The sequence below is a fragment of the Scomber japonicus genome, chromosome 15 (genome assembly GCF_027409825.1).
Source record: "Scomber japonicus isolate fScoJap1 chromosome 15, fScoJap1.pri, whole genome shotgun sequence".
Taxonomy (NCBI): Eukaryota; Metazoa; Chordata; class Actinopteri; order Scombriformes; family Scombridae; genus Scomber; species Scomber japonicus.
In genome coordinates this window covers 9,443,644-9,457,296 of record NC_070592.1, presented here as the reverse complement: position 1 = coordinate 9,457,296, position 13,653 = coordinate 9,443,644, and the positions used below count along the sequence as shown (strand labels likewise).

General features: G+C 38.0%; 1 protein-coding gene across 1 annotated transcript; it reads right to left on the bottom strand.

Annotated features, from left to right (window-relative positions):
• Positions 1-4,563: 4,563 nt before the first annotated feature.
• On the bottom strand, positions 4,564-11,505 carry slc30a8 (solute carrier family 30 member 8). Its single transcript, XM_053334446.1, has 9 exons — positions 11,345-11,505; positions 9,769-9,935; positions 9,289-9,435; positions 7,924-8,077; positions 7,775-7,826; positions 7,220-7,318; positions 5,976-6,081; positions 5,739-5,873; positions 4,564-4,709 (listed from the first exon to the last, which is right to left on the bottom strand). Exons 1-9 carry the CDS (start codon positions 11,419-11,421, stop codon positions 4,564-4,566), a joined length of 1,083 nt encoding a protein of 360 aa, XP_053190421.1. The 5' UTR covers positions 11,422-11,505.
• Between the last annotated feature and the right edge of the window lie 2,148 nt (positions 11,506-13,653).

The window sequence follows — 13,653 nt, the reverse complement described above, 5'->3', positions numbered from 1 at the left end:
ACTGCATTACTCATGCTTTAATTAAATACGCACTGATCTGGTCCCTCCAGGGCTAAGTTCAGATGGAGAGAGAGCGGGGAGGGGGGGAGTACAATGGTCGGCTCTGAAAGCAGCAGCATGCAAAGTCCATTCAACTGCTGACAGCAAAATTTCACTTCCAAAAGTCTCCAAACGCAAGAATGAGATTAAAATAGCTGAAGGTTTGGGATTCAGGGATTCAGTGTGTGAGTGTGAGGATGTGAGCGGGTGTGCAGAGACTAAGTGTATATGAGCAGGCATGTAAGAAGTAAAGCAATTAAAAGCCTCTTTTATTTAATATCCCAGTATTAATCTTTGTAGTACATTATGTTATAATCCTATATACAATTGTAAAGTACTGTATATATGTGTGTATTACATTGAAATTACTTTTTAAAGATTCCTTTTGAGGATTTTAACCACTTAACATACGCCCCTGTTTTTTATGCTGTTAGCCTAAACGACATGCCCAAGTTGTGAGCAGCACAGATCCCACATAGTTTGAGACTCAGAGATGTGTCCGGTATCATTGGAAAGGAAACACTCTCAGGATTCTTGTAAAAGTGTTTGTGTGATTCTGTGACTTACTGACAAAGAGTGGCAGAGGTTACAATGATGGGGTTGTTTACTCGCCTATAGGTTTGCCTTTACAATGACATGTGTACAGACATTCAGGGACCTCTCAGCAGGATATAGACACAATGAGGCCACAGCCACATGTCTTGGCTTCATGCAGTCCAAATTTGGAGTCAAAAGACCAAAAGATGAATTTTTCAGAGTTATTTTTCAACAGGTATGTCCATGCGTTTTCCTTAGGTCCTTTTTGGAGACTCCAAATGGACACTTGGTTACCGAAGCTGTATAACCGCAATCAAACACCTATAACTTCACATCCCCTTTGCCTACAATCAAAATCTTGGTCTCTAATGAAAGCTGACACAATATTATTATTATTATTATTATTATTATTATTATTATTACATATAGCCTAAGCATATTTTTTTGTTTGGCCATATCTATATATCTATCTATCTATCTATCTATCTATCTGTTTATTTTGGTATAAGTCATGTGTCAAGTCGAAGAAGAACCAACCGTGTACCAAAATGCCGAGTGCGTAATGATATATGGTTCAACTCTTTTACGCACAGGGCGCACGCCGGTTACGCTTGGAGTTTGTTTATGGACACCCAAGCGTAACTTAATAGCTTAGTGTCAAACACCGTTGGAAACCTCAGACTATTGGCTAAAAGGTTATCAACTTCATTTCACCGAATATTTCCATAGGCTAGAACAGCAGTCAATCAAAGCTATGTCGTCATTGTTGTTGGTCACATGTCCTCATTGGCTTTGGAGACATGTACTGCCTAATCCTAAGCACCGATTGGCTTGTGTGTGGTGTCGTCAGAAGCAGAAGAGGCTCACGGTCGTAAACATCTAGTCACGTGTACTCTGAGATGGACGTACAGGTCAGGAAATGACGTAAACGGACTGTATATGGTTTGTTATTTGTGTTATTACGTTACGTGTTGGACTAAATACATGTTGACATATTGAGGAAAGTATTCCGCTTTTATGGAAACGGATTTCATATTTCACAAGAACGGATATTTGGCGAGCTGTACAGAAAGTGCTGAGTCATAAGATGATCGTTGTGGATAAAGGGAAGACTTTGAAGGTATGTAGGCATTATAGCTTTTCTCACTTAGCTGAGGGGCTAGCCGAGCTAATCGCTAATACTATTACGGCTGTGAGCAACCATATAAGTCGTGAGTGGTCTTGAATGAATCAGGAAAATCTAAGCTTTCCAACAATGTACGGCATGAATATATATGTTTAAGGGTTGGTGTTTAAAACATCCAGAATAACGTGTCGCTACCTCTTAACATCCGTCCCGTCCCGTAGGCGGAACAGAGTATGTTAAGAGGTTAAGGCATTAAACTCAAGCAAATGTGAACACCACACACTATTATTTTTTGTTTAATGTCAAACTAATGTCTGTTTTCCATTCAAATATTAGTATTATTAGTATTTAATAAAAAAGAAATACCTCTACAAACCATACAGAGACTCTTTCTAGTTATGCTTAGGGCTTAAATAAAGCACCTTGTCATACCAGTAAAACACATAAATATGAACTATACTTGTAGTCCTGTATTACCAGACCCTATCATTGCATATTTTCAGGGTATGACTTCATTTTCAGTGTAGCTCTGTTTCTTATTAAGATTTTAGTTTATAATTATTTAGATTTTGTTAGTTATGATTGTATATTTTCTAGGGTTATATGTTTTGTGATTTATGTGACTTGCCTGCTGTCACAATTCAATGTAAGTTAATGAATAAGTTGCTTGATAAAGTAACTATCTAGATATCTACGTGTCAAAGGAGAAGGCTACCTGGCCTATAAATCCCTTTTTATGCTGTCATACAAACTAAGTTAAATAGACAGTCCACTTTCAGAGAGCACCTATATTTAAACCCTTAAAAATCTATTAGCAGGCACAAACCTCATGGGGTGCAGCTGATCATTACTCAAAACCACATAACCCTTGAAGTATAAGTGGAGATCCCAAAGTTAGTTTCCAGATATATCAAACATGTCAGTCTGAATTTTGGAGAAATGTGCACCTTGAACATTTCCATTGGATAGAAATGTGAAGCCATAAAAGTAGGATTAGTGTTGTTCTGTCTTGACTCAATATTTTATTTATTAAGAGTTACAGTAATAGAGAAAATACTATAACACATCATCATCAGACAGCGTGGAACAAGAAGATTTTTACGACCTTAAAGCCACTTAAGGGGACTACTATGTAAATTAGTTGAGATGGAATTGAAATCTATGATATAATAAAGACTCCATAAAGAATAATTGAGACTGTTGAAGATGGCACAAGGCCATCTACAGTATGAGTCAGGTGTTATTAATGGTGCCCTTGATATGCTACTGCAGAGAAGGACATCCATGACTCTCACTACAGGAAACCTGAGCATGGAAGAAGGTCAAACTGAAATGAGCAGTAAACATTTCAGTGTCAGTAACATGTCAGGGGCCCCCGGTGTCACATGGTCGCTCAGGTCCATGAAAAATCATACAAAAAGTGGTTGGCTGAAGGTGAAAGAGGTGGGCGACAGTACAGTTGTTCCCCGGCAACAGAGGAGCATGTTGGTAGTAAGGGGTTAACTGGATACACCGTTTTTCCACAAAGGACTTTATGACAGTGTAAATCAAGACTTTTAAAGCAATAAAAGAAGAAAACGTATCTGAATAGAAATATTTTATTGAATAATTCATTTCAGCTGAACCTGTTCAAAGTGTACAAAGGCATTGTGATCATGTATTAAAATACAGTACTTGTGTGCTGGTGTAGTAGTCCATGCATACAACTATTCATTGGTCAGTATTTACATGTACAGTACATGTATGTGCAAATGGCCTTGTTGGTTTCCTATGACTTGGGTTGGTATAACTAAAAAAAACAGTAAAAAGCAATAAACACATAAACACAGTAGTTACAGGATAGTTTCAGCATTTTTAAAGTGTGTTTTAAAACAGCAGTCAGGTGTCCAAATGAATAATAAAAGAGGTTTCCCTTGCTGTAATCATTCCTCCTGTTCATACTCCTTGTTAAAAGATTCAAATGCACTTTAAACGTAAGAGATGAAGGCCAGAATTCATCATTTTTTTCACAGTCATTTTGTACAAAAAATTCATTCAAAAGTTTATCTGAAGCTCAAATGAGGCTTTAGCAGTCTGAGTTAGTCAAATCAAGTGGATATCTGCCACATTTACAGTCTGTGTAGGATTAAATTCCCTCTTTGTGTTTTCCTGTTGAGCTGCAGTGGGAGTATAATAACAAAAACAAAAGGACTTTGGCACTAAAAAGATTGTAACTTTGAAAGATATCTGCTTGATTTGACTCGTTTGGATGGCTAAAGCTTCATATTAGTTTCAGGTAAAATTTTAAATACAGTAGATTTTATCCCATAACTTGCGCTGTAAGTGCATAATGCAGGGATCATCTACAGGAGGAATGATTACAGCAAGAAAAACCTGTTTCATTGTTAATTTTGGCACCTGAAAGTTGTTTCAAGACAAACTTGAAGATTACCACACTTGATCTAATACAATATATAGATTCAGAAAAGACACATTTATTTTGTACAGTGCATAGTGATTTCTATTTCAACATGAACACACTTAAAAGCAAAAACATCATATGAATATAAAGTTAAAACTTCACACAGGAGGATTAGTAAAGGGAGCTTTTCCTTTAAAATACTTTCCATCACTAGCCAGCTTGTCTCTTATTTAGGCAAATGCTGGTTATTATTATTTTAATACCAGCACTTCTTTGGGAAAGTCACCACAAAAAGGCACTTAAGGCACAAGTCATGTGTCTCAAAGTCTTGCGACTCACAGTGCAGGGTCTAATTCACAGTGCAGAACAATTAAATACTGTTATCACCGCAGGTTACAGCAGCTATACATTATTTAGGTTTATGCTCATATCATTAGGATTTCCTGTAGGTAGGGTTTTTCTACATCTTAGGATCCTCACACAGGGTACATCCAGGCTTCAGGTCGGCCTGTCGTTCCATTTGAATCGTTACAGAGTGGAAGTTGTAAGAGGAGTAACAAGCCTGGGTCATTTCTCTTAAAACTGTCTGAGCATCCACTGACTCGTCTGCAGAAGAGAGAGGAAGACAATGTTAATGGAGAATTTTAGTCACCGCTTTATACTGTATATAAAAAGGACAAGACAAAATAATGAGTGTAAGAACTTTTTTCTCTGAGTTTTTCCAATTGTAACAGAAAAGAAGTTAAATTTTGCCTGAGGGTAACGTCGAGGACCTAAGTCAAAATGTAAAGTGACCATTTCACAGATGAGTGGAGAATTCAGTCAGTTACTACGTTGGCTTTATATTGGAGGAAGAAAAGCTCTTGATCCTGCCTGTAGGCTATAGTCTTAAATTAGTGTCAAAGAATCTTTTACAAATTCAGCTGAAGAAAAAAAAAGTTTTGTAAAGAGAAATGTGTGTTGACTGAAACCATGGACTCATTATCTTAAATGATTTATATCTACATAGGCAACGGGTCCTGTTGCACAGAGGCTACCCTGTTGCACGGCCATGTTTCTACAGTAGCCCAGAATGGACAAACCAAACACTGGATGTAGAGAGGGGCCTTTGGCTTTTTTGTGAGTTTCGCAGCACCATAGGTTCTCCTACATACTCAGAAGGGAAGTGGGAGGAGTGGTGAAGTGAGGTTGCAGATTGCACTAGATGCCACTAAATCCTACACACTGGTCCTTTAAGACAACCAAGTGGCCACTAATATAAAAGAGACATATATTACACTGTTGACAGGACACTCCAAATTGCAAAAAAGGTCAATTTTTAATCCATGAAGGGGTCATATTTGTAAAACTTTCCTCAAGCCTAGAAAAGTTGTTTTAAAATCTGTGACACCTTCCCAATGTAAACTTTATGAGCCCAGCAGCAACTTGTAGACAGGGCCAGCACGAGACACACTAGTGTGCATATTCAGTGGGCCACACAATGTGAAAGTAAACCTTGAAACTGGGAACTTTTTCAAACTTGTTTTCAACTGAATGGTCGCCATCATTAAGGTGGTATCTACATCTTATAATATATCTATGACTAAAACACAGGATGTAAGATACAGTCATTTTTGTTCGATGCTTTCCTCTCACCTATGGCTACGTGTGCAGACAGTACAGCCTGGTTAACAGTGAGGGCCCAGATGTGAAGGTTGTGGACCGCCGTCACCCCCTTCACCGCTAACAGACCATCCCGGACTTCACTAAAACTCACCCCTGCTGGAGTACCTGAGACATAGATGGAAAAGGGAAAGAGGGTGATGGTAAGTAGACGGTGAGAAAAAGTAAGACTGACATTGATTTTAAAAGATCACGGAATAACAGCCTTACCTTCCATCAGGACAATGAGGATATCTCTCAAGATTGTGAGGGTGGTGCACAAGACTAATATGGAGAATACGAAGGTGCAGATGGGGTCAGCGATCTTATATTCAGGCTGAAATGAACATAATACAGAAAGTTAAGGTGGTACTGTTGAAAAAGCATAAAAAGTAAAAGTAAAAGTTTGCTGAATAGAGAGCAATATTACAAAAAGGACACAGGACGGTGACATTGCATTTTGTATTTCTTATACAAGTGAAGCTCATAATTTTGCCATAATGACTGCTTAGGGAGAGGATGTGCTGCACACTGAAGTCATTGAGTATTCTGCAGCCAGACACCGAGCACCAAAACAGCATGTGGACAGAAAATACAACATCATCTTTCCTGCTGAGAACAGCTCCAGCCTTTGTTCGACATTCCTCAAGGGTGAGCGTGTGTTCAGCACTGACAATACTGAAGATTGATGGTTTGAAGCTACAAAATGATTCGGTGATCAATAAAAGAAAAGAGAGCTGCACTGTAGTAGAGTCACACTAACAAAAGATCTCTATAAGATAAGATATCTAAATACAATAAATAGCAATGAGAAATCATTTTGGGTTGTTATTGTTACAGATTAGCCCTTTTTATTGTTAGATCATCAATATAAAGAATGCAAAATATGTCATTTCTGTTAATGTGATATATAAACAAGGCCAGAAGAAGAAGAAGAAGAAGAAGAAGAAATGTGCAGAAGAAGAAGAAGAAGAAATGTGAAGAAGAAGAAGAAGAAGAAGAAGAAGAAGAAGAAATGTGCAGAAGAAGAAGAAGAAATGTGCAGAAGAAGACGAAGAAATGTGAAGAAGAAGACGAAGAAATGTGAAGAAGAAGAAGAAGAAGAAGAAATGTGCAGAAGAAGAAGAAGAAATGTGAAGAAATGTGCAGAAGAAGAAGAAATGTGAAGAAATGTGCAAAAGAAGAAGAAGAAGAAATGTGCAGAAGAAGAAGAAATGTGCAGAAGAAGAAGAAGAAGAAGAAATGTGCAGAAGAAGAAGAAGAAGTGTGAAGAAGAAGAAGACGAAGAAATGTGAAGAAGAAGTGTGAAGAAGAAGAAATGTGCAGAAGAAGAAGAAGAAGTGTGAAGAAGAAGAAGACGAAGTGTGAAGAAGAAGAAGACGAAGAAATGTGAAGAAGAAGAAGAAGAAGAAGAAGAAGAAGTAGTTAATTTATTGACTTTTTCCATCCTGTGTACACCCATAAAGACTCCTTACCTTGAAGAAGATGATGATGGCGCTGATGAGCACGCTGACGCTCTGCAGAAGATCTCCCAGCACGTGTACGAAAGCTGCACGCACGCTGGCGTTGGCCTGCTGAGCCCTCCGTCCTAACAGGAAATAATTAAAGAAATAAAATAATATGACAGTAATTAAGTAAGCCTACATGCTTAAAGCTAATTATAGTTGGATTATGATTCATTACGTACTCCATTATAATGCCCCCCACCCTCCCCTCCTCTCCCTCCCCGCCCCCATGCTGCCTATTCAGTAACGCTACAGAACAGTGCGCATGTGGGATTTAAACAGTTTCATGGTTTTAATAGCCGAGGATGATCACATTTGAGATGAGAGTGACCATCACAAGCAGAGTGACCACGGAACGAGCATCTGAACTTTTTAAAACCTAAGTCAAAACTTACCGTGCTGCTCGTCTCCCTTTTGCTCCACATCTATGCGCTCATCATTCGAGTGGGCGTGGTTTGAGATCTCAGAGTATTCCTTCCTTTTTTTGTGACTGTGACCGTGATCGTGACTGTGACCGTGTGAAGCGAGACCCCCGTGACTGTGACCGTGGCCGGACTGGTGAAGGGTGAGGGCCATGCTGTTAAAAAAAAAGGAGGATACGATGTTAGTTAGGAGGTGCTGCAAAATGTGTTTTACAGTTGTATAAATGAGAACTGGGTGTGTATTTTACTCACATGATATTTGCCAACACAGCACAGCCAGAGGTAATGAGCATGATGGTGCCATCGATGGTGTAGTCGTCATTGATGAGGCGCTCTACAGCCAGATATACCAACACTCCTGTCACCAGCCAGATGGTTAAAACTGACAGCAGCGCACCCATGATCTCTGTATGGATGAAGAGGTGAAGACACAAAAAAATAATTTAACAATCTCTTTTCTGGTCTGATATTATGAAACCTGTCCACAGTGTAGAAAGACCCAAAAATCTTCAGCCTCCACGTGAAGCAGCATCCGCTCCACATGACCGTCTGTGGTTTTATTGCAACAGAAAAGCCAAGTTTCAACACATCTGACCTCTCCCTTCAGTTGCCATGCTGCTAGGAGGCTGCTGGGCATCAATTAACCCTCAACTTCTCACTTTCTTTGCAATGTACTCAGTTTTTCTAGACTGGTATAAAACTACCTGTTCCCAGATTTACTGTGTGGTAAGTTAACAGAGCATGTTAATTTATAAGCACCTTCAAGAAAGGGTCTGTAGCACAAATCAGCTGATGCACAGGAAGCATGCACCCCTGAAGTTCCCTTAACAGTGTCTAAAATTAAAGTTGCACTCCAGCATGCAAGACACAATGCCTTCAATTAGCCTTCAGTTGAGTATGACAGTGGACAGTAAGGCCATAGATGAGGTGATTTCTCAATTTACAATGATATAAAACAGAGAAAAGTGGAAGGCTCTTTCTCTTGCTCTTTTGGTGCCTTATTTCCTTCCTGGGAGGCCTGGATGGGGTTTCCTTTGTGGTGATGTCTGACCATGTGGGTTTATGCTGCTTGTGAATGGCGAGGTTTTATAAGGTTAATGTGATATACATTGGGAGGTGTAATGACCCTGTGACTTCTTTTTCCTTTATTTATTTAATTATTCATTCATTCATTTATTTGCTTTTGGTATTTTTTTTCTTTTTTTTAAACTTACTTTTATTGGTAGGGTCTGTGTCAGTTTTCTTTTTTTTTGTCTTTCTGCAATTTCATTTGTATGGTACATTTCTGATCCTATGTGATATCGTTGTTTGTATTGACAAACAATAAAAAAGAGAATTACAAAAAAAAAATCTTCACATTAAAAAAGGGAGAAATCTAAAATAACTTTTAGAACGATGACTCGATTATCAAAATAGTTGATTTGTTTTCTGTCAATTGATTCATCTACTTATCATTTGCAGCTATGAGTCTATCCTTAATACTAACACATCCAGGCAATTACCAATACCAAAAACTACAGAATAAAAAAAGGGTTTCATGTTGGTGTATTAAGCGTCACTATTGCTGCTTTTGACTCTGACAGCACCTCCTGAGAGATAAACGTTTAAACTCTGTACCTGCACGATGCCAGCCGTAGTTGAGCCTGTGTGTCGCAGGTCTGGAGGAGAGCCAGAGGGATAAGAGGCTGATGATGAAGCTGGTGAAGTCGACCAGCAGGTGGGCGGCATCCGTCATCACTGCCAGACTCCCTGCAAAATATCCACCTACAGAAAGAAAGAAAGAGAAAGAAAGAAAGAGACAGTTACTGAAATGATGGATTAATATAGATTATGAGCCACTATAAGTGTTAAAATGTATGGATGATGGTGTGAAGGAAAGAAAAGGGAGCAAACAAAAAGAAAAAGGGAAGTGGAGGACATGTGGAAGAGAGGAGAAGTGGGAGGAAGTGAAAGCAGATGAAGATAAGAGAAAAAGTGACAAAAACAAGAGATGACTAATGAATATCTTAACAGCTGATCATCAGGTGTTACAGTCTGAAGACACATCTGTTTCCATGGAGACAGAAAGAAAGTGAAAAAAAAAACATATCGCCTCACCGAGGATTTCGCCGATCATGAAAATCAGGCATACGACAGAGACCACGTACAACCTCTTCCTGGCAGTTTTCTTCTCTCTCTCGCGATCCTCCTGTGCACGGCTGTTGTCATGGCAATGCTTGATGCCACCTGTGCCATTTCTCTGTAACACCTCTTGGCTGAGAGTGCTGGATGAATATTTAAAAAGAAAAATCAGAACAGAACCAATTTCTTCATGATTTTAGACTTTTTAAAAAAACATATTTTCATTATTGATTAACCTGTAAATTATTTGTTCATTAAATCTATTAAATGTAACACATTTCCAAGCTCAAAGTGTCTTAAATTCATATGTTTTGGGTGGAAAAAGTCTCAAATCCAAACAGATTCAATTTATAGTGATATAAAACAGAAAAAAAATAGCAAATGTCACATTAATGAAGGTGGAACTTGCAAATTTGGAGCATTTTTACTTAATAAACAACTTAAAAAATTAAATCAGAAATCAAATTAAACCTGTTTATTGTCATTTTTACCATACATTTCTACAAGGCAAAATGAAATAATGTTTCTCTGGGCATCAAAGTGCAAAGAGATGTAACTTAAGTAACAATAAAATCACAGACACAACAGTACAAAAATAGAGGAAATAAACATGAAAGTTGATGAAAGTCCCTGGGGTAAAAAAAAAGAAGAGAAAAAAGGGTGCAGTTGTAGTTATAGTCACTTTATATTTGTTAGTGTCATGACATATTTTACCCTGAAGACTGTAGCTTCTTTAAACACTAGCTCTCTTTGTTGTGTTAACAGTCAGTTGGCCTGCTTCCTGATGACAGTGGCCGCAAGTCACAAGACGACAAGATTCATAATATAATAATAGGGGTAGTTTAAAGACCTAATAACTTTAAGAATTGATCTAAAAAAAATTTAAAATTTTTAGTTTTTAGTAATAGAAAGCTGCTTTTGGATAGAAATCTAATAAAAATGTGTCTATTTAGTGGTGAAATGAAAAAGATCAAGCTGTCTGATCACTGTCATGTTCACCCACATGATCAACTAGAAGCCAAACACCATGAGTCAGCCAAATTTCAACATCTGGGTTGTAGATGTTATATGTTTAATTTATGGAAAACCAAAAAGAAGAGATGACACAGTGTTTTATCTTGCACACGACCCCCCTGTGCTGTGCTGCTGTATAATGTTGCAGTGATGAGTGGATAAGCAGTAAAAACCCTGAGGTGAAAAAAGAAAAAAGAAAAAAAACACAACCCAGCTGACTGAGCTGCACGTTTGCGCACTGCTAATCCCAGTAGGACCAGTCTCGTGTGGAAAACCAGTAGAAAGACAGAAAGAAAGAGAGAAGGGAGCGTGAGCAAAGACACTGCTCACAGCCTAAACACCAACACTCAGGAAAAGTTTGACATGTTCACACCATATTAAGATTAATGCATCATCACTCAGGCACGCGCTGATTAATTTACCTGTGTAGGAATAATCTTCTAACACAACGTAAACAAACGATTTTAACTTCTCTTGTTCAATTTTTACGCACACATTTTTGCGTAAATGTAATGACATGACAATAATAAAAGTTTACCTTTCTGCATTGCTGTACGTGTCCTTCACATCTGTCACCAGGGGAACCCTCTCTGGATCCTTGTTGTTCCTGAACATGACTGACTCCTTTTTGAGAAGATCACAGAAAAATCCTCAAACTCAAAAAAACTAAAACAAAACTAAATAACACTAAAAAAAAGAAGAAGTCTAATTTAACTTAAAAAGAAGTCTAATTTAACTTAAAGTTCATTTACTGGCTCTGTTTTTTCCAAGCTTGTAAATTTGTGAAGGGTTTCGTTTGGCTGTGTTGTCTCCTCTTTCTTAACAACTGCTGGGCATCCCCTCTCTCTCTCTTTCTCTCTGTCTCTATGTCTCTCCCTCTCTCTGTGCCTCAAACCAAACCAAACCAAACCGGGGTGCAAACATCCAAATATTTGGCAGCCTTGTGACTACTGCCGGGTGCACCGTGTGCAAACGCACAGCCGCCTGCAACCCCGGAGCTCAGTGATGAGAGACACAGATTCAGAACACTGATTAGACAAATTAAGACATTTGTGTTATATGTCACTGAAAAAAAGTTTGGTAAAGGAAACACCTGCAAGATCAATGACTGGATTGGGAATTTAAGGTCAACATCTACTTAAATTATGAGTGATTAGTTGATTGGGTGCACACTGCGCATCGGTATCAACGTGTGCTTTTGTTCAGACAACAAACCAACAAGTAGCTCTCTCTGGACCCGCCCCCCTCATTTAACCAGCCGGCACTCAGTGATTATACAATCAAACTTCAGAGTGCCGTGCGCTCTTTTCTTGCGTAAAACCCGTAGAGTGGATTAGGGTAATGTCCCATATTAACCTAATCCACTCTACAGGTTTTTGCAATTCGGATTTGTTTACCATATTAACATATGAATCCAGTAAATTATATCAACACCAAATATAATTAAGAAATCCCTGAGATGTTTTCCTTGTTAAATCAGAAGACAATTTATATATATATTAATGTTTCTTGTGCCAAATATTTCAGAACTTGTTGATTTTCTAATGTGGGACACTAGTTTTTAGGCTTCTGATTTATACAAAGCAGCCTTATTTGCCACAACATTTTGAAATGTGCATACCAATATTTGGTCATTAATTTAGTAGGCTTACAATTTTTCTTTCTTTCTTCATCAGATAGTTTAAAAAACTAGTAGCTTGTATGTTGACAGTTAGCTTTAAAATAATTGAATATAAAAAGACATTGATGCACTGGAGCTTAGTTGTCCAATATTAGTCAATGTCTCACATTACCCTAATAAGCCCTATGGCATCAATTATGATCATGAGTTAATTAGTTAATCCTGGCTGGTGTCAAAGTACTGTATAGCCTTCTTTTTGGCGTCTATTTATCGATAAATCCATGTAGTGAATTCTTGTTTTTAATCCGGTTTAATTATAGGTAATTGACTTTCATTTTAAAAACGTCTGTGAAGGATGGAGAAACAAGGGTCAACATGTCTGTGAGTGGTCCTAAAGTGTCTCAGGCTGTGGAGAAGTGTATAATATGATCATCTTTGCAGCTCTGAATGAGAAGCAGTTTATAGTCGTTACTTAAATGCACCACTAGGAGGAGACAGTGGACCATCTACAATAAGTGTGGACATTCCCACTCACAGGTCAAACAGTGTCATGAACAAAAAAGGGTGCTATAAAGTTATAAGAAAATACCCCAATGCTAATGAATCTCTGTAATATTTATTATTTATTATATGATTTATGGACAAACATCTTCAGGTCTTTGGTTTAATCTGGTTTTTAGTTTATGTCAACCCAAACCACCTCAAACCATGTCCATCTCTACATCTGTACTGTTTAGTTGAGTTTGACACAAATTTCCTTCTTCTCTGTCAAAAAAACTCAAACTTCGACAAACATTTCCTGTTTAAATCTTTCTGTTTTATATCATTTTGATTTAATTTGATTGAATCAGATGCCTGAAAACACTTGTGATACTTTCACGTGGAAGGGAATGAGTTCTTTTTCTGTCCCCAAACATTAAGCTTAAATTGATTAAAGGTTAAAAAAAGAAAGAAAAGAAATGCCAGTTGCAGGAAAAATAGTTGTCACTAATCCATTCATACAGAAAGTAATGTGTGATGCTGCAGCTCGTACGACTTCCATCAGTGCTTTCAGTCTCATTGAAAGCAGCGTTACGAAGATGAGACAATCATACGATGCGACATAAAGGCAGCTTTTCTCTTTCCTTTTGAGAGTAATGACGTTTGTTCTCTTGAAGAGCTCTAAAAGTGGAGCCAGTTTGACTCTAAAAATAGCTTTTAATGCATCGGGGGGTTATTTCAGTCAA